Raw genomic sequence first — 24,670 nt, forward strand, 5'->3', positions numbered from 1 at the left:
TGCAGGGTTTGCAAAGAGGAAAATATTCCCCTCAGATAATACAATAGAAGCTGTATTTCTTTAGAAATTGCTCTGTGAGTGTACTACCTGTTCATATGATGTTTATCAATCTGATGATGATATATGATGTTTGACTTCCAGGGACAGCATGGATGGTAATTTACTCATTCCCTAGAGATTCCTAGATATGGGAAAATAAAATGTATAAAGGAGGACTCTACATATTATTCAGGATTGATGCATAGTTTACTGAACAATATACTGGGATACAACAATGTATGCAAAATAGATCCTGTTGATGTCTTATAAGTTTCATAACCAAGAAAAAACACAACACCAAAGAAGAAATCACTATATTTGAATAGTGTCGTAATAGCAATAGCATTGTAACTTACCGGATGCTTTTTATGGTGCTCCTTATCCTGACTGATAGTATCAAGGGTGGATGTACAGGTTTCCCACAATATATGAAACCTAGAAGATCAGTAGAAAATTGGTCCTGAGCTGTGTTGGAGGAACAAGTATTAACATCCTAAGGCAAAACAAACAAATAAAAATACATAAACAAGAAAATAAATAAAAGAAAATAGAGTTTGTTGATTTGAGGGAATGGAAAACACTAAATATATCTGGAAGGAAAATTCAATTGATAAAGTTCTAGAGACTTTTGGGAGACTGAAAAAATGATATGAGTTACTTATATGTGTTTATCTCTAAAATACATATCCATGTTGCCTTGAATCATGATATCTTAATTATTGATGTGCTATGTCTCAAGTAATTCAAAATTTCATAATATAGATACAAAAATCAGCCAATAAGTGTGGATTTTATAGAAGCATTTGAAAGCATTATTTGTTAACAGTACAAGACGAATTACTGTTGGCATATCACCTATTTGGAGATACAAAAATAGAAATCAGTTATTTAGGCAAGTTCAAGGAAAATAGCTTTTTAAAGCTATGGAATATGATGAAATTTAACAAAAGTGGGAAGGCTCTGTACTGCATTTGAATTTTAAGGTGTCATCTGGTGTAAGTAGCTAATTTCTGGGGGAAAAAAAACCCAAAACATTCATTTGTGTCTCTGGCATCAACCAGGGAATATGGGTTGATATTATATATATACCTTTTATTATAGTTGGTATGGATTGTACATCTCACATGCTTTGAAAAAAACTGAGGGTTACTAGATGGAAGGGGAGTGGGGATGAGGGAGAAGGTGAGGGGATTAGAAAGCACAGTTGGTAACCACAGGATTGCCACGGGAATATGAAAGTCAGTTTGGGGAATATAATCAATAATGCACAGATTTTGTAGGGTATCCGATGGACACTTATCTTGTTAGGGAGACCACTTCAGGGATGGTGTAGATGCCTGATCACTGTGCTGTACACCTGAAGCTGAAGCTGAATAATAATGAATGTCAACTCCAATTATATATATATACACACACACATACAAGAAGTGGAGTGTAGCATTAGGAATAGAGACAGTGGAAATGTAATGGCTGTATGCGATGTCTGAGGGGTAGTAGATTGGGGGAGGGCAGTTATCATTTTGTGAGGGGTATAAATGATAAATGTCTAACTATTACATTGTTTTGTACACCTGAAACTGAAATAAATAAATAAATAAAATCTTGGTACAAATTTAGTAATTCCCAGATCCTTTTTTTGTCCATGAAAAAATGTTTGCAGCATTACTGGGCTTTTACCTTCAGAAGATTTTGATTCAATTTCCAGCTCTGCAGCTTTGTAACAATAATGATATTGAACAAGTCATTTAATCTTGGGCGTTGGTTTCATTATACTTAAATGGTACTAGTAATTTCTGCTCAGTCATGCTCTTAACCCAGGGTGTGAAAATGGATTGGAGTTGTAAATGGAGAAGTGCTTTGCCAGGGATAAATTATTCTTCACTTTTGAGTTTTTTTTTTTTTTTTTTTTTTTTACTAAGAAGAGCCTCCTCACTCTCTATCTGGTGCATATACACCAGTTTTAGTCATTGATCCTGAGATGTGTCAAATTTTCTCAAGAAGCCTGGCGAACAGATAAAAGATGATGGGGCTTTCGAGGAGCTTCGTTTTGACAGTAACCGAAAGTATTAAACTAGAGTTCATCTGACCAGTGGATAAAAGATGTGTCTAAGCAGAAAGGGAAAGGAAAGGAGAGTGGTGAGTGAGTGTAGGGACTTCTGAAGGTAGCTACTGATGACATCAAGCCTGCAACACTGGAACTGGAGTAGGTTGAGGGAAAAGCAAATCTGTCTTCACAATGTTGAAAAAAGGAGGGAAAGCTGACTCCTGCCTGTAAGTAAAAGGCTTAGTAAATACTCAGCTTATTCAAGTTAAAGAAGCAGGAGTGGGAGTGGGCGCACTAGACATGGAAGACAGTTGAAAAGCAAATGCAAGAAACAAATAATTGTTAAGTTTCCATTATGTGTCAGGACACAAGGACATTAGGTATGCCTCATCTTCCTTCCTTCCTTCCTTCCTTCCTTTCTTCCTTCCTTCCTTCCTTCCTTCCTTCCTTCCTTCCTTCCTTCCTTCCTTCCTTCCTTCCTTTTTCCCTCCCTCCCTCCCTCCTCTCTCTCTCTCTCTCTCTCTCTCTCTCTCTCTCTCTCTCTCTCTCTCTCTCTCTCTCTCTCTCCCATAGAATCCTTATAATAACCTATTTTCTCCACTCTATAGAGTCATATTGTTTATATGTCCAAGGTGATGTATACATTAAGCAAATGACAGAGTCCTTTTCATGCACTGTGGATTAGAAAGACTCCAGGAATGGGTGAAATCTTCGTAGTATTTAGGATTACAACCAGGGTTGCTGCTACTCTTTTCGGTTTTCATACTAAAAACCTGAGCATTTTTATTTGATGACTCAGAGCTGTTTTCGTGATACAGGAGATTAACTGTGAGTTCCGGAGGGGTTGAAAATCCTAGGCTTTTCCTCCCTGCACCCACCCCTCAGCTCCTAGTGTCTCTGTTTTAGAGGGGACTTGTTTTTTCATTGATGTTAAGCTGATTCCCAAAGTCTCAAATTCTGCCACATCAACTGTGAGCTCCATGCGGATACCCAGACATCCTGCTTAGACTTTTACCTTTTACACATTCCCTCACCTTTCCTTGGGCTCATTTCTTTTACTTTTCCTGACACTTCCTCTTCCATCTCAAATACTTAATCCATGTCTCCCTGTTTTGTTTCTTTGTTTTATCTCCTTATCTTTGTCCCTTATCATTCTTTTCAGGATAGTTCAAATTTGTAGTCCATTCTTTTGTTTATTCTATCTGTAGGGCTTCCCATGGCTCCATTCTCAATACCTAATTCTTGGCATAATGCCTAGCACATAACTCGTGTTCTTTTTCAGCCACTGAATGATTGGTTTGCCTACACATTCACGTTGTTTATTGACCATCTTATATGCCTGCTTCCGAGCAGGTTCTCATATCATCAAAGCCCATAGATTTATGGCTATACCTTATCAAATGACTGATTGACTCTGAATACATAGCTGTGTATCCCCAGCACTTGGAAATGTCCTGAGGGGTGTTACTAGGGATATGGAAGGAAAACTGTACCCTATTTCCAATTCATGGGGGAACTGAATGCCTATTACACTCTGTGTACTTTCCCAGGTGCTAACGCAGCTCAACTATGTAAATCACTGCCAGTGATCTAAAGGCACACAGAGCCCACACTCCAGCCAAGAGCCATTTTGACTTGGCTTATCAGTTTGGATGATGGTCAGATAGTGACTTCTCTCCAGAAAGTGTCTGATACTCTGATGATTACAGAGCTATCCCTCCTCGCAGATTCTGTCCTTGGCACTTATCTGGACTTCTAGGGGAAAAGTTCACACAGGAAATCACAGGGTTAGAATGGGGGCAGAAGAAGTTGCAAGTTCAGACATGAGGAGACCAAGAAGTAGAAACCCATAATTCATCCCTGAGTCTACACCCACCATCTGGTTTGCTCCATAACTCTTCTTTGCTTCCTGTGTTCCAGAATCCACTGTGTCCTTGCTTTATACATCTGAGGAAGTATTCCTTAAAGAAACCAGGTTTTAAAGATGTTGGAAAGTCTTAAGGACCCATGTTTATTCTCTACATACTCTTGACAGATAATACTATTACTTTTATCTTGCTGAGAAAAGAGATCCCTATTTCCTGCCCTTTCTGTCCTGGTGCCTGTAGTGAGACATCAGAGTAAAAAGTCATTAGATGTCTTCACTGACCTGAATTTTGGTTCTCTCCAATTTATCAGTTCCATAGTCATGAGTCTGGAATCCTTAGCCTTATCAAGGATTTAGTCATGACACCATTCCTTTCATAATGCACAAAATCCTGGCCAGTAGGAACATTTATTTTAGAAGCTACTCTCCAGGGTCCAGTACTGATTTAAGCCACTCGTTGCCCATCCCCCACCCCCATCCTCCCTCCCTCTCTTTAAGCCTCTCTCCTGCCATCTTTTTTTTATCCTTATTTGCACCCTCAGCTTTGGAGATCTGGGGCTTTGAATAGCAGTCCCCAAGGTGTGTGTCTGTATCTTAGCTTTTATTTCAGCCTTGTTGCTAGGAGAGTAATTCCTTATTTATATCTATTAGTACATGGAAGGAAACAGACTAGTTAGGGATATGGACCTAAACAAACTTCTTGAGGGATTACTTGTCCCCAGCTGTCTATGTGAACTCCCAATTCCTGTCCCTATAATGAGGAATGTGTGCAAATTATAGGAGAGCAAGGCACTAGTTTTGGTAAAGCAAAAGCTCCTACCCACTCTCTTTTCCCCAGTTTTGGTGTCTGGCTACAGCCAATGGGAGCCCAGAACCCTGTCTCATGGAAAGGGAGGCTCCCCTTTACAGTCCTGTATTTCTCCTTACCCCTCTCTCTACAATTCCCATCTCCATGTTCTGCATAAGAAGGGAGGAAAAGATGGGAATCTTTCTCCCTCCACAGTGGCACATGTGCCCATATATTTTTATTTTTATTTTTCAGTTACACTTGACATTCAATATTATATTATATTTCAGGTGTACAGCATAATGGTTAGACATTTATACAACTTATGAAGTGATCCCACTGATAAGTCTAGTACTCCCTTAACACCATACATAGTTATTACAATATTATTGACTATATTCCCTATGCTGTACTCTACATCCCCATGACTATTTTGTAACTGCCAATTTGCATTTCTTAATCCATTCACCTTTTTCATCCAGCTCCCAACCACTCTCGTACTGGCAACCATCAGTTTGTTCATGGATGGGAGTCATTTTTAATCAAGTTATGAGTAAGATATGGAGGACAGGAATCATAATGCCAATTGTCTGGAAACCAAGGGTCTTAGTCTCCTCAGAAAAATGACCATTCAGTATATGTACATATGATTAAGAGCATGAATATTGGAACTTGAGTCTTTGGTTTACATTATGACTCTGGTTCTTGCTGTGCCACTTTTGGAAAGTTGTGTGTCCTCACTGTTCCGTATCTCTAAAATGCAGGTAATAATTATAATTGCATAAAGTTGTTGTGAGATTTAAACATAAAGCACTTAAAACAGTATCCAACATGTTAGTAAGCAGTCAGTTAGTGTCAGCTATTATTACCTCTGTTATAATCAATCACATTTATTTTAATTATTTGTATTTTAGACTATATTTCCCCACTGAATATTGAAGTATTTGAGAAATAGACTCAATCTTTGACATTTTATGCCACATAGATAGCTAAATGGTTAAACTGTAGAATCAATGTAATAGGCTCCAATTTCTACTACTGGAGGCAGATGAATTTAATGATGTGTCTCTGATTGATGGAGAGTAGTTTTTAATTCCAGATTAAAACCACTAACTCAAGTACACCATTCTACTTAGCAAAAAGTTTTTAAAAATCTACTGCATTAGATTTTAGACATAGATGTATGTATAGAGGCTATCTAGATAAATACACAGGTATATTCCTTTATTTCATTAAGAAAATGATGAGATTCAATTTAATTACCAATTATATTAAATTGAATTAATTTTATTTAATTCATTATTAATACAATGAGAAAGAAAACAGGATTGAGAAAATATATTGTAGATAAACCTAAATTCACAATTAAGAATGGCTTTAATGAAAATTTTTTTAGTGAAAATTTTATTAAAGTTAATTTATGTAAAGGAATGTGAACAAATCAAAAAGGTCGAGCTCATTGAATTTGTTGCAAAGTTCACCATTGTACAACACATAGAAGTTTACCAGCCCAGCAAAAGCCCCTATGTGTCCCTATCCAGTCCTCCTCTTAGATTGGTTTTACCTAGTTGTGACCTTTATAAAGTGGAATTATATGCTATGTGTTCTTTTGTGTCTGGCATCTATCTCCATTATTAAGTTCTTGAGAAATATCCATGTGTTTGCATGTAGTAGAGTTGGTTCATTTTCATTTCTATGCAGAACTCCATTGTATGACTATACCCCATGTTTACTTTTCTACTCTCAAGAGTTAATAGTTGCAGCTATGTCAAATACCGTTGCTCTGATCATTCAGGTACATTGTTTGTTTGATTGTTTTGTGCACATAGGGATGAATTTCTGTTAGGCCAAATAAGAATACAATTCCTTGGAAAACATATGTTCATTTATAGTAGATGCTGTTAAATATTTCCTAAAGTGGTCACATAATTTTATATTTTACTAGGAATTCATGAGTTTCACTTGGTTCACATACTTAACAACACTATGGATTTTCAGAGTTTTAAAAAAGCTGTTCTACTGAGTGTGTAGTGGTATCTTGTGGTTTTTGAATTGCATTTCCCTGGTGACAAATAATGTTGCACACATTTTCATATCTTTATTGGTTACTTGCCTCATTTGTGAAGTACGGTACCTGTTCCAGTTTTCTGCCCATTTGAAAAAAAAGTAGGTTGTCTGCCATTTGCTTATCGATTTTTCAGGTGTTATTTATAAATTATTGATATGAGTCTTAGGTCAGATATATGTATAACAAATATCTTTACTGCTCCATAGCTGGCTTTTTAATTTTCTTAATTTTTCACAGAAATTAGTTATTTTAATGCAGGCTTATTTATGGTTCTTGTTTTTGTGAAATATTTAAGAAATCTTAAGTCCAAAATCAATGCATAAAACTCCCTTTGTTATTTTACAATAGCTTTAAACTTTTAATAACTTCACCACCAATTGAATTTTGTCTACAGTGTGAGGTTGATATCAGGAATCATTTTTGTGTCTAGATTAATTTTGTGCCGTCGATTAGCCTACATTCCTTCCTGATCCAAGAAGGACCCTGGAGATTATAACCACAGTTGGATGCACCCTCTTGCCCCTTTTCACATAGTCACAATGTTATCTTCTGAGCAGAAACCATCATGATATCACCTGTGGAACGACACACTTTATTCCCTACAGTAGCTCTCTATCCGAACATTTATATTCTTATTAGGCAAGGAAATTTATACTTTCATGGATGGCCAAGCCACCTGATAACTGACTATGTTCCTATCATAGGTTGGGCTCCCCAGAAGCAGATGCTGGGACAGAGTTTTGAATGAAAGGTGTTTATTAGCGGTTAACATCTTTGATAAAAAAAGAAGGAAGCAGGATTTGGCAGAGGAAGAAACCAAACTGAAGTGAAAGCTGACCAAGCCTTATCCAACCTAGCAGAAAGCTCTGGAGAAAATACACTCAATGGTATTACCCCATGCTGGGGTTGAAATGGCCAGGCTTTTTTTTTTTTTTTTATTTAAATTTATTGGGGTGACAATTGTTATTAAAATTACATAGATTTCAGGTGTGCAATTCTATATCACATCATCTATTAATTACATTGTGTGTTCACCACCCAGAGTCAGTTCTCCTTCCATCACCGTATATTTGATCCTTTTTAAACTCTCTTCATTTAGTCACCTAAGAAGGAAGATCATGACCGTAGCCAAAGTGGCTCTCCGCAGCTGAGAGACATCTTGTATAAACTGAGATTTGGAAGCTGCCTGGTGACACACTCCCAGAGCTGGATAGAAAGTCCTTCCTGGATGGGGAATCTGGCCTGTACATCTGTAGATGATGTTTTGGTCCATGTTATCACTGGTGATAAAACATGGGTGTAGCAGTATGACCCTGAAACAAAGCGTCAAATTGTACAATGGAAATCAGCCAATTCTCCACTATCAAAAATGTTCCGTCTGTCCAAATCAAGAGTCAAACGATGTTGCTAACCTTTTTTGATGTCAGAGGGATTATTCATTATGAATTTGTACCAACTGGACAAGGAGTTAACCAAGTTTACTATTTGGAAGTGCTGAAAAGGCTGTGTGAAAAAGTTAGACGACCTGAACTTTTCGCCAATTCATGGCTCTTACATCACGACAATGCACCAGCTCACATGGCACTGTCTGGGAGGGAGTTTTTAGCCAGTAAACAAATAACTGTAGTGGAACACCCTCCCTAGTCAACTGATGTGGCTCCTGATGACTTCTTTCTTTAACCTGAAGATAAAGGAAATATTGAAAGGAAGACATTTTGATGACATTCAGGACATCAAGGGTAATATGATGACAGCTCTGATGGCAATTCCAGAAAAAGAGTTCCAAAATTGTGTTGAAGGGTGGACTAGGCGCTGGCATTGGTGCATAGCTTCCCAAGGGGAGTACTGAGAAGGTGACCATAGTACTGAGAAGGTGACCATAGTGATATTCAGCAATGAGGTATGTTGCACTTTTTCTAAGATGAATTCTCAAACTTAATTGTCAGATCTTCTATGCATGCATGATTGCATAATGGATATGTATATGTGTGTGTGTGTGTGTGTGTGTGTGTGTATATATAGTGTGTGTGTGTGTGTGTGTGTATGTATACCACATATTAGGTACTTTGGTAGGTGTTGAGTGAGGCAAATAAAACGTGGTTTCTATACGCAAGAACCTCATGATCTAGTCGCAGAAAAGATGTTAAAACCTTCTTAAATTCTTATATGACATACCTCTTTTCTCCACTGCTTAAACTTTCTGTTCAAGTAGCAACAGTAGTATTGGATAGGTTAGATTCAGAAGCCTATGGCTGGATATAAAAGAAAGGATATCAGAAAGATAGTGGTTTAAATACAAATGGAGAACTTGAAAGGAGGAAATTGGGTTCTGGGGATTTACTGTAGTGGGGTCTACAAAGAAAAATAATGGGGAAAGAGAGAAAATCCATGGAAATAAGAGAAAATACAATTTTCAAATTGAAGGAGAAATTCTATTATGAGCCATGCAATTGGCTAGCTTAAGCATTTAATCCAGTCCAAGTTTCTATGATCATTTAAATTCCAATTATTCTGGGCTATTGAAGTGAGTAGTAAGTAGTTCTGTTACATCCAGGAAGAAGCTAATAAACACTTAATATAAACATTGTTTGTTTTGTTTTCCCAATACTGATCCATGGGATTGGGAAGTAAAGTGTCTCTTTCATATCTATTTTCTCCTTAGTTGCAGTGGTAGTGGCAGAGTTTCTCTTCCCACAATTTCCTTTTAGACTCCTGGGTCTTTTGTTGATAATCCAGAGAAATTGTGCATATGATGGATAACATGGGTCAGGAATCACTATTGTGAAGGCAATTAGAGCTTTGAGTAGTATATTGGAGTATGGGGTGAGTTCCTTGAAATTCCTAAAGTATGGATTCTTCTGTGAAGTCTGCATAGTTAATGGCAATGGTTTCTAAGTTGTAGTGTGCACCAAAAATTCCCTGGAGAGCTTGTTAAAATGCATATGACCATATGAAACTCTAAGGATTTGAGTAGGTAGGGGATTGTCTTTGGGATATGCAGTTAAGAACACAAAAGATACAGGTTGTCCTAAGAATATGTTAAGTAAAAATTCTGAGATAATATAGTGGGAGTGCTACCTTGAACGTAGAACATTTCAGTGGCAATGACTGAAAGAAAAGGACATTTCTTCTAGATAAACCTGGCATGAGTCTGAACAGTAGCTCCACTTCCTCTCTGTTGACTGGTTTTCTAGGCTTGGAGGCAGCTCACCACTGGATTTTCATGCCCTTCTTTTTGGTTTACATCTCTGTCCTTTTTGGCAGTGACACCCACTTCCTTCTCATTAAAGAAGAACACAAACTTCATGAGCCTATGTACTATTTCCTGGCCATGCTGGCAGCCACAGATCTAGGGCTGACCTTGAGCACAATGCCCATGGTGCTGGGAGTCCTCTGGTTGCACCACAGGGAGATTGGAAATCTGTTTATCTCAAGCCTACTTTATACATTCAGTTTCCTTTGTGGAGTCCGGTGTTTTTCTTGCTATGGCCTATGATCATTTTTGGCATTCACAAGCCCCTTAGATATACTTCTATACTTACTAATACTCAAGTGGTGAAAATGAGCTAGGCGTCCTGATGAGGATTTGTATCTGTTGTCTTCCCAATTTCACCCCTCTATTTTTTTCCTGTTGCCATTCCCATGTCCTTTCCCATGAATTCTGCCTTCATCAGGATGTCATCAAACTGGCCCTGTGCTGACACCACCTGCAACTGACTATATCGAGTTGTGCACGTAATCCTTATATTTGTGCTAGATTTTCTGATTATCTTCATCTCTTATGCGTTGATACTCAAGAGTGTCCTAAGCAGTGCCTCCAGAGAGGAGAGGGCCAAGGCCCTAAACACCTGTGTCTCCCATATCTGCTCTGTTCTGGTTTTCTATGTCACAGTGATTGGATTGTCTCTGATTCATCTGTTTGGGAAGGAGGTTCTATATTGTCCACCTCATTATGAGCTATGTCTGTATTCTGTTTCCTCCAGTAATGAATCCTATAATCTATAGTGTCAAGACCAAGTGGATTCAGAGTGACATTCTTCACCTTTTACTACCCATAGAGTTGGAGCCTGATCTCTAATCATCTTAGCCCCTCACACAGAATATGAGAACTTTGGTTTTGGCAGTGGAGAAAAGAAGTTTCATATCAACCACCCAAGATCAGATGTCTTAGTAAAATAATTGTTAAAGTAGAACTGCAAATTGCTCTAGGGTGTCTCTTTGAGCCCAGGTCTTTGGCCTAATCTAGTTTGTGCAATTAAAAAAAAATTTGTACACTAAATATCTCTGTCCGTTTGCCACTTAATTCTTGCAATAATAACTTAGGTGTTTATAGGTGTGTCTATAATGTAACAAGCATATATTTATTTAGGGTTAGAAAATTGGCAGATAGGAACAGTTATACAAATATAAAATTATACTTTGAAATGGAATAAAGTTTGGTTTATTTATACCCAATCCAATCTGTAACACCCATAAACTCCCCCACAGATATCTATACAAACTGTAGGAACCTATACGTTTGGTCACTGAAGCTCAGGAATTTTCCTGAAAAAAGTTTGAATTGTGCCTTGAACAGGGTTATAATTACTTACTATCTCAACCATCTCATGGGTTCCTCCCCTGTCTATCAAATGATTATGACTTTCTCTCAAGAACCATAGCTTATACATACGTATAGGCAATACATACTTATGAAAAAAAGTTTGTGATAAGAGAAACCATAAATAAATGAGAGGAAATTGACATACTCAGTACCTCCTTCCATCTTTTTTTCTAATTTTTATCTACCATGCCAATCTTTAGCTCTGATGTTGGTGCCATCTCCAGAGCATCTACCAGTGGCTCGTTAGTTTTACTGAGTGGAAGAGGTACTTTTCTATTCTTCCTTTCATTATAAACAAGGGCTGAGGGACTGAAGGAATAAGTTTACATATGTTTTTTGAAAAATAGTTGCCTTCTGTACATGTATCCTGACTCCATTTTATATATTGTAAATATCTCAAAGAATAAAATAATATTATTCTTATTTGATTGAAATTTTCTAATGAGTTAGAAAGGGATCTGTGCTAATGTTAGAATATCCTCAAAGAGTGGAGGCTGTGTCTTCATTACATTTCAATCAGAGCAGAGAAGTGAGCCAGGAGATGGAACTACATAGAAGATGTTATTGGTGTCAATGGTGCTTGGCCACTTTACAGAACTGTACACCTACCCCTTGTTCCTGTGACTGTTGGCTGCTCATCACTCACATTGCTTTTTCTTCAAGTTATCAATTCTCAACCCAGTTGGAATTGCCTCACCATTATGGCCCCTGGTGCCAAGGAAGCAGTCCATAGACATATACTAAATCTCTTAACTTCGGAAGTTAAACTCCAGATGGAACTGTGTCCGTGCTTATCTCCTTCTCCTGTATACCCTGCTTTTCCTCACTCCCTGTTTCCTGAGAGTATCCATTAATACGTTACATACCTCCGAATCTGTATCTCAAGCTTTGCGTATCGGGAGTCCAATATAAGAAGCCTGCAAATCTCATTTCTTTCCTATTTTATCACAAAATTTAATTGTGAAAAGACAAAGTTTATAAAGAGAATAAGTATATATTTTACTCATTTTTAATCCTTGAATCCTCTATGATACCCAAGTAATACAGTCTGAATACTAAATATTGAGTATGATTATGAGTATGAAGGTAAGTTATGTCCTGTTTTCAATTGTCCATGAAATAAAACATGAGTCCCTCAGCTTCTCTGACTCTATCCATAACTCATTTTATTCATAATAATATCATGAGGTAGGAATTATCACAAATTTATCCATGAGTAATCTGAAGGTAAAAAACTTAAACATCTCATTCAAGGAGATAAAGTTTATAAACAGTATAGCTGTGATTCAAATCATATCTTTTAATTCTAAGGCCAGTATAAATTGTATTGTACAAAAATAGTCTACGAGGTATGACAATTAAGTTCGTGAACTCATCCTAGAAAAAGTGCAACATACCTCATTGCTGAATATCACTATGGTCACCCTCAAAGTACTCCCGTTGGGAAGCTATGCACTGACGCCAGTGCCGAGTCCACCCTTCAAAGCAATTGTGGAACTCTTTTTCTGGAATGGCCATCAGAGCTGTCATCATATTACCCTTGATGTCCTGAATGTCATCAAAATGTGTTCCTTTGAATATTTCTTTTATCTTCAGGTAAAGAAAGATGTCATCAGGAGCCACATCAGGTGAATAGGGAGGGTATTCCAATACAGTTATTTGTTTACTGGCTAAAAACTCCCTCCCAGACAGTGCCATGTGAGCTGGTGCACTGTTGTGATGGAAGAGCTATGAATTGTGGGCGAAAAGTTCAGCTCATCTAACTTTTTCACACAGCCTTTTCAGCACTTCCAAATAGTAAACTTGGTTAACTCTTTGTCCAGTTGGTACAAATTCATAATGAATAATCCCTCTGATATCAGAAAAGGTTAGCAACATCATTGCAACAAGTTTGTGAACTTAATAGTCACACCTCGTATGCTTAATGGATTCTATTTTCTGTCCTGTACTTCACTATGCTTATAGAAGTAGCATCTACTCCCTTCTTTTGAGAATTTCCCCTCCTTCTACTCTAAAAATGTGGTTCCTTATAGGAGTTGATATTTTTCATTATATCTCCAACCCCCTACTCTCTGACAAATAAAGCCAGTCTAAATCTTTTTTAGGATTTTTCAAAATAAAATCATGAAAAACAGTAATGCTTTCATTGTGATAGAGGTCATAAGAGGTCAATTAGAATTTTTAATAGTCATGTTTTCCAGTATACGAGTGATTTCAGGCTATAATAACCATTTAGAGTGAATTATAAATAAGGTAATGCAAAGAACCATCAAGTCTCTGGTTCCATGTTTTTCTAAGGCCCAATGGCAAAGAGGGTAATTCAACTATCTCTGATTCCACAACCTAATAAAAACCTTTCTTATTTTGTTTTGTTTTGTTTTGTTCAAATTAGCTTCAGTTGAGTTTCAGTTACTTATAGCTAAAATACTACTAATAATTATACCATCTTAGTTACAGGTATGAGAATCTGCTCCAACTAATATTTAAAAACTGCAAAGTGCTATTAGATAGAAAACTACCCGTTTTCCCAAAATACATAAAACGAGAGTTAAAACATGGCAAGAAAACAAGACTGTCGGACCATTTGGTCAATGATTTATGAAGTGATTGCCATTGTTTAGCAAATCCATTTGTTATTTGAAAGTAATTGAGGAAAAAAATTCATTGAGAAGAAGCTGTAGGGTGAAAATAGAAACAGGACAACTGGGGAGAAATGAAAGGAGAACCTTTATTTATCTATACAGAAGCATGAGAAATAGGTGAAATCCAAGTAGACATTTATTTCTCTTCAAAATTTATTTCATCAATCAGCATAAGCACATCATTTCCTTTGGTATATATTATTACAATCACAAAATTTAGTTTCCTGTAGATCTCACACAGTTCTTGTGGTAAAATGCTAGGTATTATTAGCAATCTATTTGCAACAGTGTCTCCCAGGAAACACTACAGATGTTTTGTATTTTTAAGCAGGATGGACTTCACAATGGTCCACTGGAAAACATACCAACACATCAGTGAATCTCCTTCATACAGGACAATCTGATGAAGTTTGTAATTTAGCTTATAATCATTAAAGACAAAAAATAATAAATTGCATATTGAAGGACTTCATTATGAATAAATTCAATAGAGCCTATTGAGACAAATAAACAGCATATAGTTACAGGAGATCCAAGGTGTATAAGAATATAGATTAGGAAAAAGTCTTTGCAAGTATCAAGCTCTCTCTCCAAATAATATTACAATTATGTAACATGGGTTTGAAGGGACAATTTGCCATAAGGATATTGAATTTAAGTTAGTTCATTCCTGTGGATAAAAAAAAAAAAAAAAAAAAAACAGTCTTACAAGTGATCATAAAGACAGTGAGAAATATTAGAGATATACTGAAAAACTGTACTACGATCTAATAAGTCAGCAGAGTATTCCTCCTCCAGATACAAAATGAATTCGTATTAGAATAGAGACAGATGAGTTTCATTCAGTTAATTAACAAATAATTGCTTGTTCCTTCTCAGGAGAATAAGACTTTTATAAAGTAAATTAAAGGTGATGTATTTAATAATACTTATTTGATATTATGAATATTAAATTGGGTACACAGAGTGATTAGATATGTTTAAAGGACCTAGGGGCCTCTCTATATAGTTAAAGAATATCAATCAATTTTTATTTTATTACCCAGCTTCTCAGACAGTATCATTGTTATGAATAAGCTCATAGACAAAATTCAATATTATAAGAAATTTAGGAGTTTATCTCCTTAGACACTAGTGCTTATCACCAAGCTGACAGGTGGCAGTGGCAGTGAACAGTGAAGAAACACCAAAAAAAAAATGGATAAGATGAGATGGACTGTCCAGAGGAAAAATTTAAAAGGTGGATAGTGTGGAATGCTGAAGGCTGTTAAATGTCAGTGCAGGCTTACTTGACAAATTGCAAAAATCCCTAAGACAAAGACTTCCATGGATCTTTAGTGAAGGTACTTAGACTGTCTGAATGTTACCTTCATCTATGTCACATATAAAATATAGGGCAGGAACTAGACCTACATGATGTGGCACCAGAGCCCAGATCTACAGCTAAGTCCTGGGGAAAATATGTTAACCCCCAAAAATAAGATATTTTTATTGCAGCTGCCTGAATAACTTCAAAACATATATTCTCATGAATATTGAGCTCTATGGAGACAGGCATTGACTGGATTACTCTTGTCAGGAAAAACTACATCAAAGGCTTTCATTACATAAGATCGGAGATCCTTCCAAATCTGAGAAGGTAAGCTGCTATGATTCTACTATTCGCAGGTAGTGCAACAGGAAATGAAGGGAATGAACAAGAGAATGAACAAAGTTTTGAGAAACATATGCATGGCAGAGCCATAAATAGCTACTTAAGGAAATGTTAGGTACTGTTGGTGCTTTGCCCACTTCCTCCTATGGCTCCCAAACCTGGAGGCTTTGAGTGTTTGCAGATAAGGACTAACAGCCACTCTCTTTCTCCAGACACTTGTCCTCCGAATCACTGAGCAGTTATCCTAACCATGGGATATCTTGGAGCAGATGACTTTCCATTTGTTTTAGAGAAAGTGGTGTTGCCCGGAATGGTGTTATACGCGATGGGTAGGAAAACTATGTAGACCAGAGGGTAAATCTACCTTCTGATGAAATGGGAAAAGAGCTTGGAAATTATGTGGATTACCTCAGGTATTCAATACTTTCACCTCATTTTGAGCTCAAAATAGGGCTCTGCCAAATCAAGTCACTTCTAAAATTATATTAGGTTGGTGCAAAGGTAATTGAGGTTTAAAAGTTTAAAAATAATTGCAAAAACCACAATTACTTTTGCACCAACCTGATATTTAATACAAAGAGTTGTCAGGCACAAGTACATCCATACTCAAGTTGTTCTCAGAGACTGACTCCTAATCATGACTTTCCAAATCCTACTGAGTTTCAGAAAGACTTATGAACAGAGGAGAGCTCAGGAGGAATTTAAATAATCTGATGTCAGAAGCCAAATGTTGACCACACTGTGCCCATCTTATTTTAAAGTCTCACAGTTGGGCGAGGCTCCAGGATAAATTTAGGAGACAAGGCTAAGACAAGACAACAGAGCTCCTCACATTAGTATCTCTGCCAGAATATGAATATAGTCATTTCTACTCAAGTACAAATTATCAGAAAAAATCAAAGATGATAAGAACACCTTCATCGATGTCAATGATTTCATCTTACTATGAGATACTTAAAGTGATAGAATATTTTTTACTTTCTAAAAATTATTTTATTTGTTGTTTTTGTTAAATTTATTGGGGTGATATTGATTAGTAGAATTATATAGATTTCAAGTGTACATTTCTATAATACATCAACTATATTGCATTTCGTGTGTACCACCCAGTTAGTTCTCCTTTCATCACCATATATTTGACCCCCTTTATCCTATTCTACTTTCTCTCCTTCCCCCTTACCCTCTGGTAACCACTAAACTGTTGTCTGTGTCTGTGAGTTGTTGCTTGTTTGTCTTGTTCATTTGTTGATTTCAGTTTTATATGCCACATACGAGTGAAGTCAAACGGTTCTTGACTTTTTCTGTCTGACTCATTTCACTAAGCATGATAATTTCAAGATCCATCTATGTTGTTGCAAATGGCAGTATTTCATCTTTTTTATGGCTGAGTAATATTCCATTGTATATCACAAAATTTTTTACTTCACTTGAATTGTTCTAGAGGCAAAAAGTATGACCTCTGAGTAAGACTGAGATAGATGCAAATCTTACTCTTTGAATTTATCAGCAATTGCATTCATTTATGAGAAAATATCACTTCAAGTATGCAATGTCAAGTGCAATAATGAGTGATCTTATTTGAAACCAAGGAAAGGTAAGTGTAAGGAAATGATCCAACTTCATCTATGTTTAGTAAGCTTATTTGCTCCAGGACTCAGGAACTCAGGAATGACAAAATCAAATGTAGGTTTTTTGTTTGTTTGTTTGTTTTCTTTTATGGTATCGTCTCTTTTGAGGTGGGGATCAGAAAAGACAGAGGTGATCTGACAGCATGATTTCCATCTGCTGGATAAAACTACAATTCTGCTTCCTGTCTGTAATGAAAAGGTAGGATTATAGGACACAGCTCTGGGGGCACACCTCTTTCCCCAAAAGAGGTCAGGAAAGGATATCCCAGAAGCATAATTATCTGCAGCTGGAGGGACCCTGGAGAACCATTTTTCCATACACATAACTTCACCAATTAATACTGTTAGCGGTCTTCAAAGAAACATTTGCACTAGGTTCTACATCAAGACCCAGCAATTACTTCTCTCCTTAATTCCTGGTGTCCCAGGTAAGGCTCTGGTGACCATGGGGGAATGAAATGGAGATAATAAAGAGAAAATTAAAGATGACTGCTCTTCTCATACTACTCTTCCTTCGTGTAAATATTGCAAGAAGGTAAATAGAAAATTGAGGAAAGCTATTATTTGTCTCTATGGATTCTGTCCAGTGTAATAGATTGCAATATAGAAGTTCAACTCCCTAGAAAATGCCAACTCTCAGAGATAAGCAGTGACTTTTTTTGTCACGGGTGCTTACCTGAATAATCAAGAGATTTAGCCTGCTACCAAACTTTCTTGTTAGCGCAGGGCATCAAGAATATTTTTTCTACAGTAGAAGTAGTCTTTGGAAAAGGCAGTAAGGGGAAGAGAGACTGATGTTGAGAGCGAATGTGCAGGGCAGGGTCATCATGACACATGCAGGTCTCTATATTACACCTTCTCCTCTTGGTGCTGTACTCTGTGTTCAGTATTCTTTTGCTCACATCTCCCTATGTGACCATTATGCCATCTCTCTCCTTTTCTTTGTGCCTTTTGTCTTCAGTGATTTAGCTAATTCTAAGTTATAGGACAAAACTGTGTGTGTGTTCTTACCCCAGTGTTACCTTTAAGTTGCTGTTCCATTAAGGCCTGAAAATGATGATTACATAAAATCTCCAGTGGGTAAGACAAAGTTAGGACTAGTTAGTCATGTCCACAACTGGGGAAAAATTGGAGACTGGAGAAACTGATGGTACCACATATGCAGATAGTTGATGAGTTATTGGTGACTCTTAAGTAGACATGACATTTGTTTGGAAAAAGGCAGTTTGTGGGTCAGTCAGCTTACACATTGGCCAATTACACATCAGTAAGTATTACTTGGAAGTCCGCGTACTTGCTTAAATTGGTTTAACCATCAGCACGCCAGCCAGGCAGTGCATCAGCGTGTTAATATAATAATAAGATGTGAGATTTAGCTAGAGGGAGAGAGCAAAGTGAGAGGTAAGAAAATGTAATGGATATAAAAAAGAAGGAGCAGAAAATGATAGCATAGAGATGACATCCAGCTGAATCTTAGGTGCATGAGCAAGAGAAGCAGAAATCATCCAAGGTACTCAGCCAAGGTAACCCCAAATGAGCTGAAAAATGCATGAGTGGAAAATAAATGTGTAATGTTGAAAGCCATTGAAACTGTATGGGGCTTTGTCATGTAGCAATTTTGTAGCAATAGCTAATTGACATAATAACCTAACTTATATAAACTCTCTAAATATTTGTTTATTATTATTAGTAGTAAGATATGGATAATAGCAATCCATACTGCATTAGTTTTCTATTACTGTAACAAATGACCACAAACTGTGTTGCTTACATCAACTCTTTTATAATAGCACAGTTCTGTAGTTCAGAAGTCTAGTAGGCTTGATTGGGTTCTCTGCTTAGGATGTCTTAAGGCAAAACTCAAGGTGATAGCTGGCCTGGGCTCTTGTCTGAAGGGTCTAGAGAAGAATCCATTCCCAAACTCATTCATAGTGTTGGCAGAATTCAGTCTTGTGGCAATAAGTCTGAGGTCCCTGAATTTTTGCAGGCTGTCTGCAGGGAACCTCTCTCTGCTCCTTGAGGCTGCCTGACTTCCTTTTTATGTGACCCCCTATAGCAGGGGTGTCCAAATTTTTTTCAACGTTTTTCACCAAGGGCCATATGCGGTAAAATACACAAACAGCCGGGCCACTCACTCGAGGTGAAGTACCTATTGCCTCACCTGGTTTATTTAAATAAACTAAATATATTTTTGGAATTTGCTGCGGGCCAATTAACAATGGATTGTGGGCTGCTGTTGGCCCCGCGAGCTGCAGTTTGGACACCCCTGCCCTACAGCTTCAAACCAGTGACTGTCAAGTTGTTCTCAAATTTGAATCACTTTGAGTTCTTATTCCACCACAAATCTGTGAAACCTATTTGCTTTTAAGGGCTTATGTGATTAGATTAGGTCTACCCATATAATCTCCCTTTGATGAACTCAATTCAACTGGTCAGTAAATTTTATTGCACCTGTATAATCACAGGCATGATATTTCATTATGTTCACAGCCTGACAACCCAGGGATTAGCATAGAGAATCTTGGTATGTGTGTGTGTCTGTGTGTGTGTGTGTGTGTGTGTGTGTGTGTGTGTGTGGTGAATTTTAAAATTCTGATTACTATACCCATTAAAAAGCAGCTAGTGAGAAAAGAGACTTTCTTTTTCAATATGTGTATTATCTTTACAATACATGTAAAATAATGTTTATTTTTAACTGTTATTTGACAAAGTAAAATGCCTGAATTGGCTGTTGACAGCAGCTAAAGTAGAAAAGGAGAATGAAGTAATGAGAGTTATTAGAAAAAGCAAAAAATGAGAGTTCTTAAAAGAAACAAAAGCTTAATTGTTTAGATTAAAACTTAATTGTTTAGATTAAAGATAAATACTAATTTCAAAGAAAGATGAGAAAACCTACTTACATTTATTACTCGTTAGTATTTATTTTTGCATTTACTATGATCCAAGCATTCTCCATTTATTTTCACTTTTGTTTTTTCTGTAAGGCTGTTATGATAATCAAATGTTTAATGTGCCCCCATCTCATTAGACTATAAGCTATAAAAGTTCAGGGGTACTATATGCCTTTATTGAAAGCCTTTTGGAGAAGACTTAGATATACAACGAAATTGAGAGGAAAAGTACAGAATTTTCCCCTTGTTCCTATACAGGCTAAGCCTCATTACGATCTACACCATCAACCAGAATGGTTCTTTTCTTTGAACCAAGGATAAATTTTATTGACATATCATAATCACCTGCAGTCCATAGTTTACCTTAAGGTTCACTCTTGGTGGTGTGCATTCTATTGGTTTGGACAAAAGCATAATGACATAGAGCCATCATTATAATATCATGTAGCACATTTCACAGCCCTAAAAATTCTCTGTTCTCCCTCTTCATCCCCCTACCCCCACTCTTGGCAACCATTGATTTTTTTTATTGACTACATAGTTTTGACTTTTCCGGAATGTCATATGTTGGAATCATACAATATGTAGCATTTCAGATTGGCTTCTTTCATGTAGTAATATGCATTTAAATTTCCTCTATGTTTTTTCATGGCTTGATAGTTCATTTATTTTTAGTGCTGACTAATATTTCGTTGTCTGGGTTTATTACCGTTTATCCACCTACCTATTGAACGACATCTCGTTTGCTTCCAAGTTTTGACAATTATAAATAAAGCTGCTAAATAGAACTGAGGGCAGATTTTTGTGTAGACATAAATTTGCAGCTCTTCTGAGTTAATACCAAGGAGCATGATTGTTGGATTGTATAGTAAGAGTATGATTAGTTTTGTAAGAAACCACCAAACTCTCTTCCAAAGTGGCTGTACCATTTTGCATTCCCACCAGTAATGTATGGGAGTCCCTATTACTCCATAACCTCACCAGCATTTGGTGTCAATGTTCTGGATTTTGGCCATGCTAATGAATATGTAAATATCTGCTTTTTTACTACTATATTCACTGCATTTAGTGAGATTTAGAGAAGCAAGACATATCAAATCACAGAGATAAATATAATTGCTTTTAGTTAAAATTTAGGAATTGAAAAAAAAGTGTCACTTCCAAGTTTTCGTCTTCTATCTTCTGGAGTCAAATGCAATACTTCTTGAAGCAAAAAGTTGTAAACTCCATAAAGTTTAGTAATATAACATTTCCATGAGTTCAGAAGGTACCAGGACAGACTTTAGCCACCCCTCTTTGGGACTCCTTGAGTGGGTTGATCTTGTGAGGTTGCATAATAATTTATCCATACAAATTATAATTTGAGCTTCAATTCAAGTAAGGATGGCATAAACCAAAGACAGCTTATTTTTGTTTCTCACAAGATCATGAGATTTGTGTCCTTAAAGTTCAGTCTAGCTTCTCATTTATGTAGGTATCAATTCCTATTTGTTGAATCAATAAACACATAATATGAATTGTGAATTCAAAATGAAAGTACTGAGTTCTTCCCTACAATGTAAAATATGTTCACAATAGAGATGAGAAGAAACTAGAAGGCAAAACTAGAAAGGGTCTTGGATTTTAAACGAGATCAGGTCAGACATTCAGGCAAGCTTTAGCAGAGGATTCTGACCAAGAAAATGAGGGAGTAGAAAATATTCTAATTAGAGAAATGGGTGATAAATTTATGAAGGAGGGATACAAGTTGAGCACTATTTTATACAAAGACTGATTTCTTATTTTTGAAATGATATGGCAAAAATAATTTTATAGTTTTGAGATGTACTGTTCAATACACTTGTGGTTAGCTTGAGTTAGAATTTTCTGTTAGTATGAACTACATACTGGATTTTGAAGCGTTATATAATAAAATGTAAAATATCTCATGCATGGTTTTTATACTGATTACATTTTGAAATGGTAATATTTTGAATATAGCAGATTAAATAAAATACATTATTAAAATTATTTCTAACTCTTCCCTTTTGATTCTTTTACTGTGGCTATTAGAAAATTTAAAATCACATATGTGGCTTAAATTATATTTCTACTGGACAGGGCTAATTTAGAGAGACCATTTTCTGTTTCAACTCAGGGATCCACCATGTGGTCCAACATCAGTGCTGCCCCTTTTCTACTGACTGGCTTCCCAGGTCTGGAAATACTTCATCCTTGGATTTCCCTGGGCTTCTTTATCATCTATGTGTTCATACTCCTCGGCAATGGCACCCTCCTCTTCCTTATCAGAGAAGACCACACTCTTCACGAGCCTATGTACTACTTTCTGGCTATATTGGCAGCCACAGACCTTGGAGTGACTTTGACAACGATGCCCACCGTGCTTGGTGTTCTGTGGCTGGATCACAGAGAGATTAGCCAGGGAGCCTGCTACTTTCAGGCCTATCTAATCCATTCACTCTCTATTGTGGAGTCTGGAGTCTTGCTCGTCATGGCTTATGATCGTTTTATTGCCATCCGCAATCCCCTGAGATACACCTCCATTCTCACCAATGCAAAGGTGGTAAAGTTAGGTCTAGGGGTTCTAATGAGAGGATTTACACTCATTGTGCCCATAATCATCACCCTCTCTGGATTCCCCTACTGCAGATCCCATGTCCTCTCCCATGCCTTCTGCCTGCACCAGGATGTGATCAAACTGGCCTGTGCTGACACCACTTTCAATAGACTCTATCCTATAGCCCTGGTCTCATTAACTGGTTTCTTAGACTCTATGCTTATCCTTATCTCTTATATCCTAATCCTTAAGACTGTCATGGGCATTGCTTCAGGTAAGGAGCAGGCTAAGGCCTTAAATACTTGTGTTTCCCATATTAGCTCTGCTCTGGTTTTTTATGTCACTGTGATTGGCCTCACCCTCATTCACAGATTTGGGAAATATGTGCCACAGGTAGCTCAGGTTATTATGAGCTATGTCTACTTCCTTTTCCCCCCATTTGTGAATCCAATAACCTACAGTGTTAAGACCAAGCAGATACAGAATGCTATTAATCGCTTTTTCTCTTTCCATAGAATTGGAGCCTGATCTATTTACTTAGAGAGTTATACCTTTGGATATAGTAACTTTACTTGTGTCAAATTATTTTTAGGAATTAAAGAAAATTTGTTTAAAAAATGGCACATGTGGTAGAAAGAATGTTGCCTTAGGAAAAAAGTACTTCTACTATTATCTCCTTCACTTGTAACCTTTGTGATCTTGAACCAGTCATTTAACTTCGGAGCTTTGGTTATCTCATCTATCAATTAAGAATGTACACATGAAACTAACATAATGTTGTATGTCAACAATAATTGAAAAAATAAATTTTTAAAAATTAATAAAAGAATAATAAAATGTACCTTGTAAGAGTTTTTCTCTGAGTAGTTGAGAAAATATTAATACATATTGCTACTAGCAATATGTATTGTTCCATTAATTATATTTATTTATATACTTATATATATTTATATGTATAAGTATATATTTATGTATTTATAAATATATATTTATATTAATTATATAATATGTTCTATTAATTATATTATGACCATTATCATTGGCAAAAGCAAACATCTGAAGATTTTGACCTGTCAAAACAGTTGACAATTCAGCTAGTAGGAAATTATTAAATCTATGATGATTCTTTTATGATGAAATATATAGCTAATAAGAATAATATTATGAGAAGTTTTAAACATCCTTTGAATATGATTATGCTCCTTCTTACTGTCTCCTTCACTTACTCTCAGCATAGAATTCTCCTACAACACCTGGGCCTCCAGTCCATTGACACTTTTATTTCTGATCTTCTTGTCTTCATTTACCATTACATGCTAGGTAAGATATTATTGTTCAGATATTATTGTTTAGAAACTCTCATGTCAATATCATTTTTTTCTTATTGTAAACCCATCATAGACATTTCCCTCTTTTATACTCTTCTCAGAAAACATAACAAAACAGAGCAAAATTACCCTTTATTGAACTCTTAACATTTTCCAGACCTTGGACCAACATTTGTGTAGTTAATATATACAATTTTTATCATTATTCTTAGGAGAATTTATTTAATTCTTACAACAATTGTTTCAACACTTTTATCATCTCCATTTTACAGATGAGGAAGCTAAAATGCTGAATATACAAAGACAAAAAATCTGTAAGAAGTAGGGTTAGGGTTCACACCCAAGTGGAATGGCTCCAGGGCCGATGCTCTTAACAACTAATTCTAATAGTCGGAAGCAAAGTTTCTAATCTAATCTAACCTAAATTGGATTATTGATCATTCTCAAATATCTTCTGCTCTCATATTTGCTTTCTAAACCCAAGTCATACATAAATAACTACCTGGAAGATATTATTTCTACCTGACTACTCACAGAGAATGCCCTAAACTGAATGGGTTCT

General features: G+C 36.5%; 1 protein-coding gene and 1 pseudogene across 1 annotated transcript; both read left to right on the forward strand.

The window, feature by feature from the left end:
- The first annotated feature begins 9,950 nt into the window (after window positions 1-9,950).
- LOC117029712 (olfactory receptor 51B5-like) lies at window positions 9,951-10,883 on the forward strand (annotated as a pseudogene).
- Window positions 10,884-22,369: 11,486 nt separating this feature from the next.
- On the forward strand, window positions 22,370-23,308 carry LOC117030797 (olfactory receptor 51B2-like). Its single transcript, XM_033121031.1, has one exon. It carries the CDS (start codon window positions 22,370-22,372, stop codon window positions 23,306-23,308), a length of 939 nt encoding a protein of 312 aa, XP_032976922.1.
- The last annotated feature ends 1,362 nt before the right edge of the window (window positions 23,309-24,670 follow it).

The sequence above is a fragment of the Rhinolophus ferrumequinum genome, chromosome 11, assembly GCF_004115265.2.
Source record: "Rhinolophus ferrumequinum isolate MPI-CBG mRhiFer1 chromosome 11, mRhiFer1_v1.p, whole genome shotgun sequence".
Lineage (NCBI taxonomy): Eukaryota > Metazoa > Chordata > Mammalia > Chiroptera > Rhinolophidae > Rhinolophus > Rhinolophus ferrumequinum.

Bases quoted from the DNA above. Each gene is read 5' to 3' on its own strand.
- LOC117030797 (XM_033121031.1), top strand. From the start codon at position 22,370: ATGTGGTCCAACATCAGTGCTGCCCCTTTTCTACTGACTGGCTTCCCA.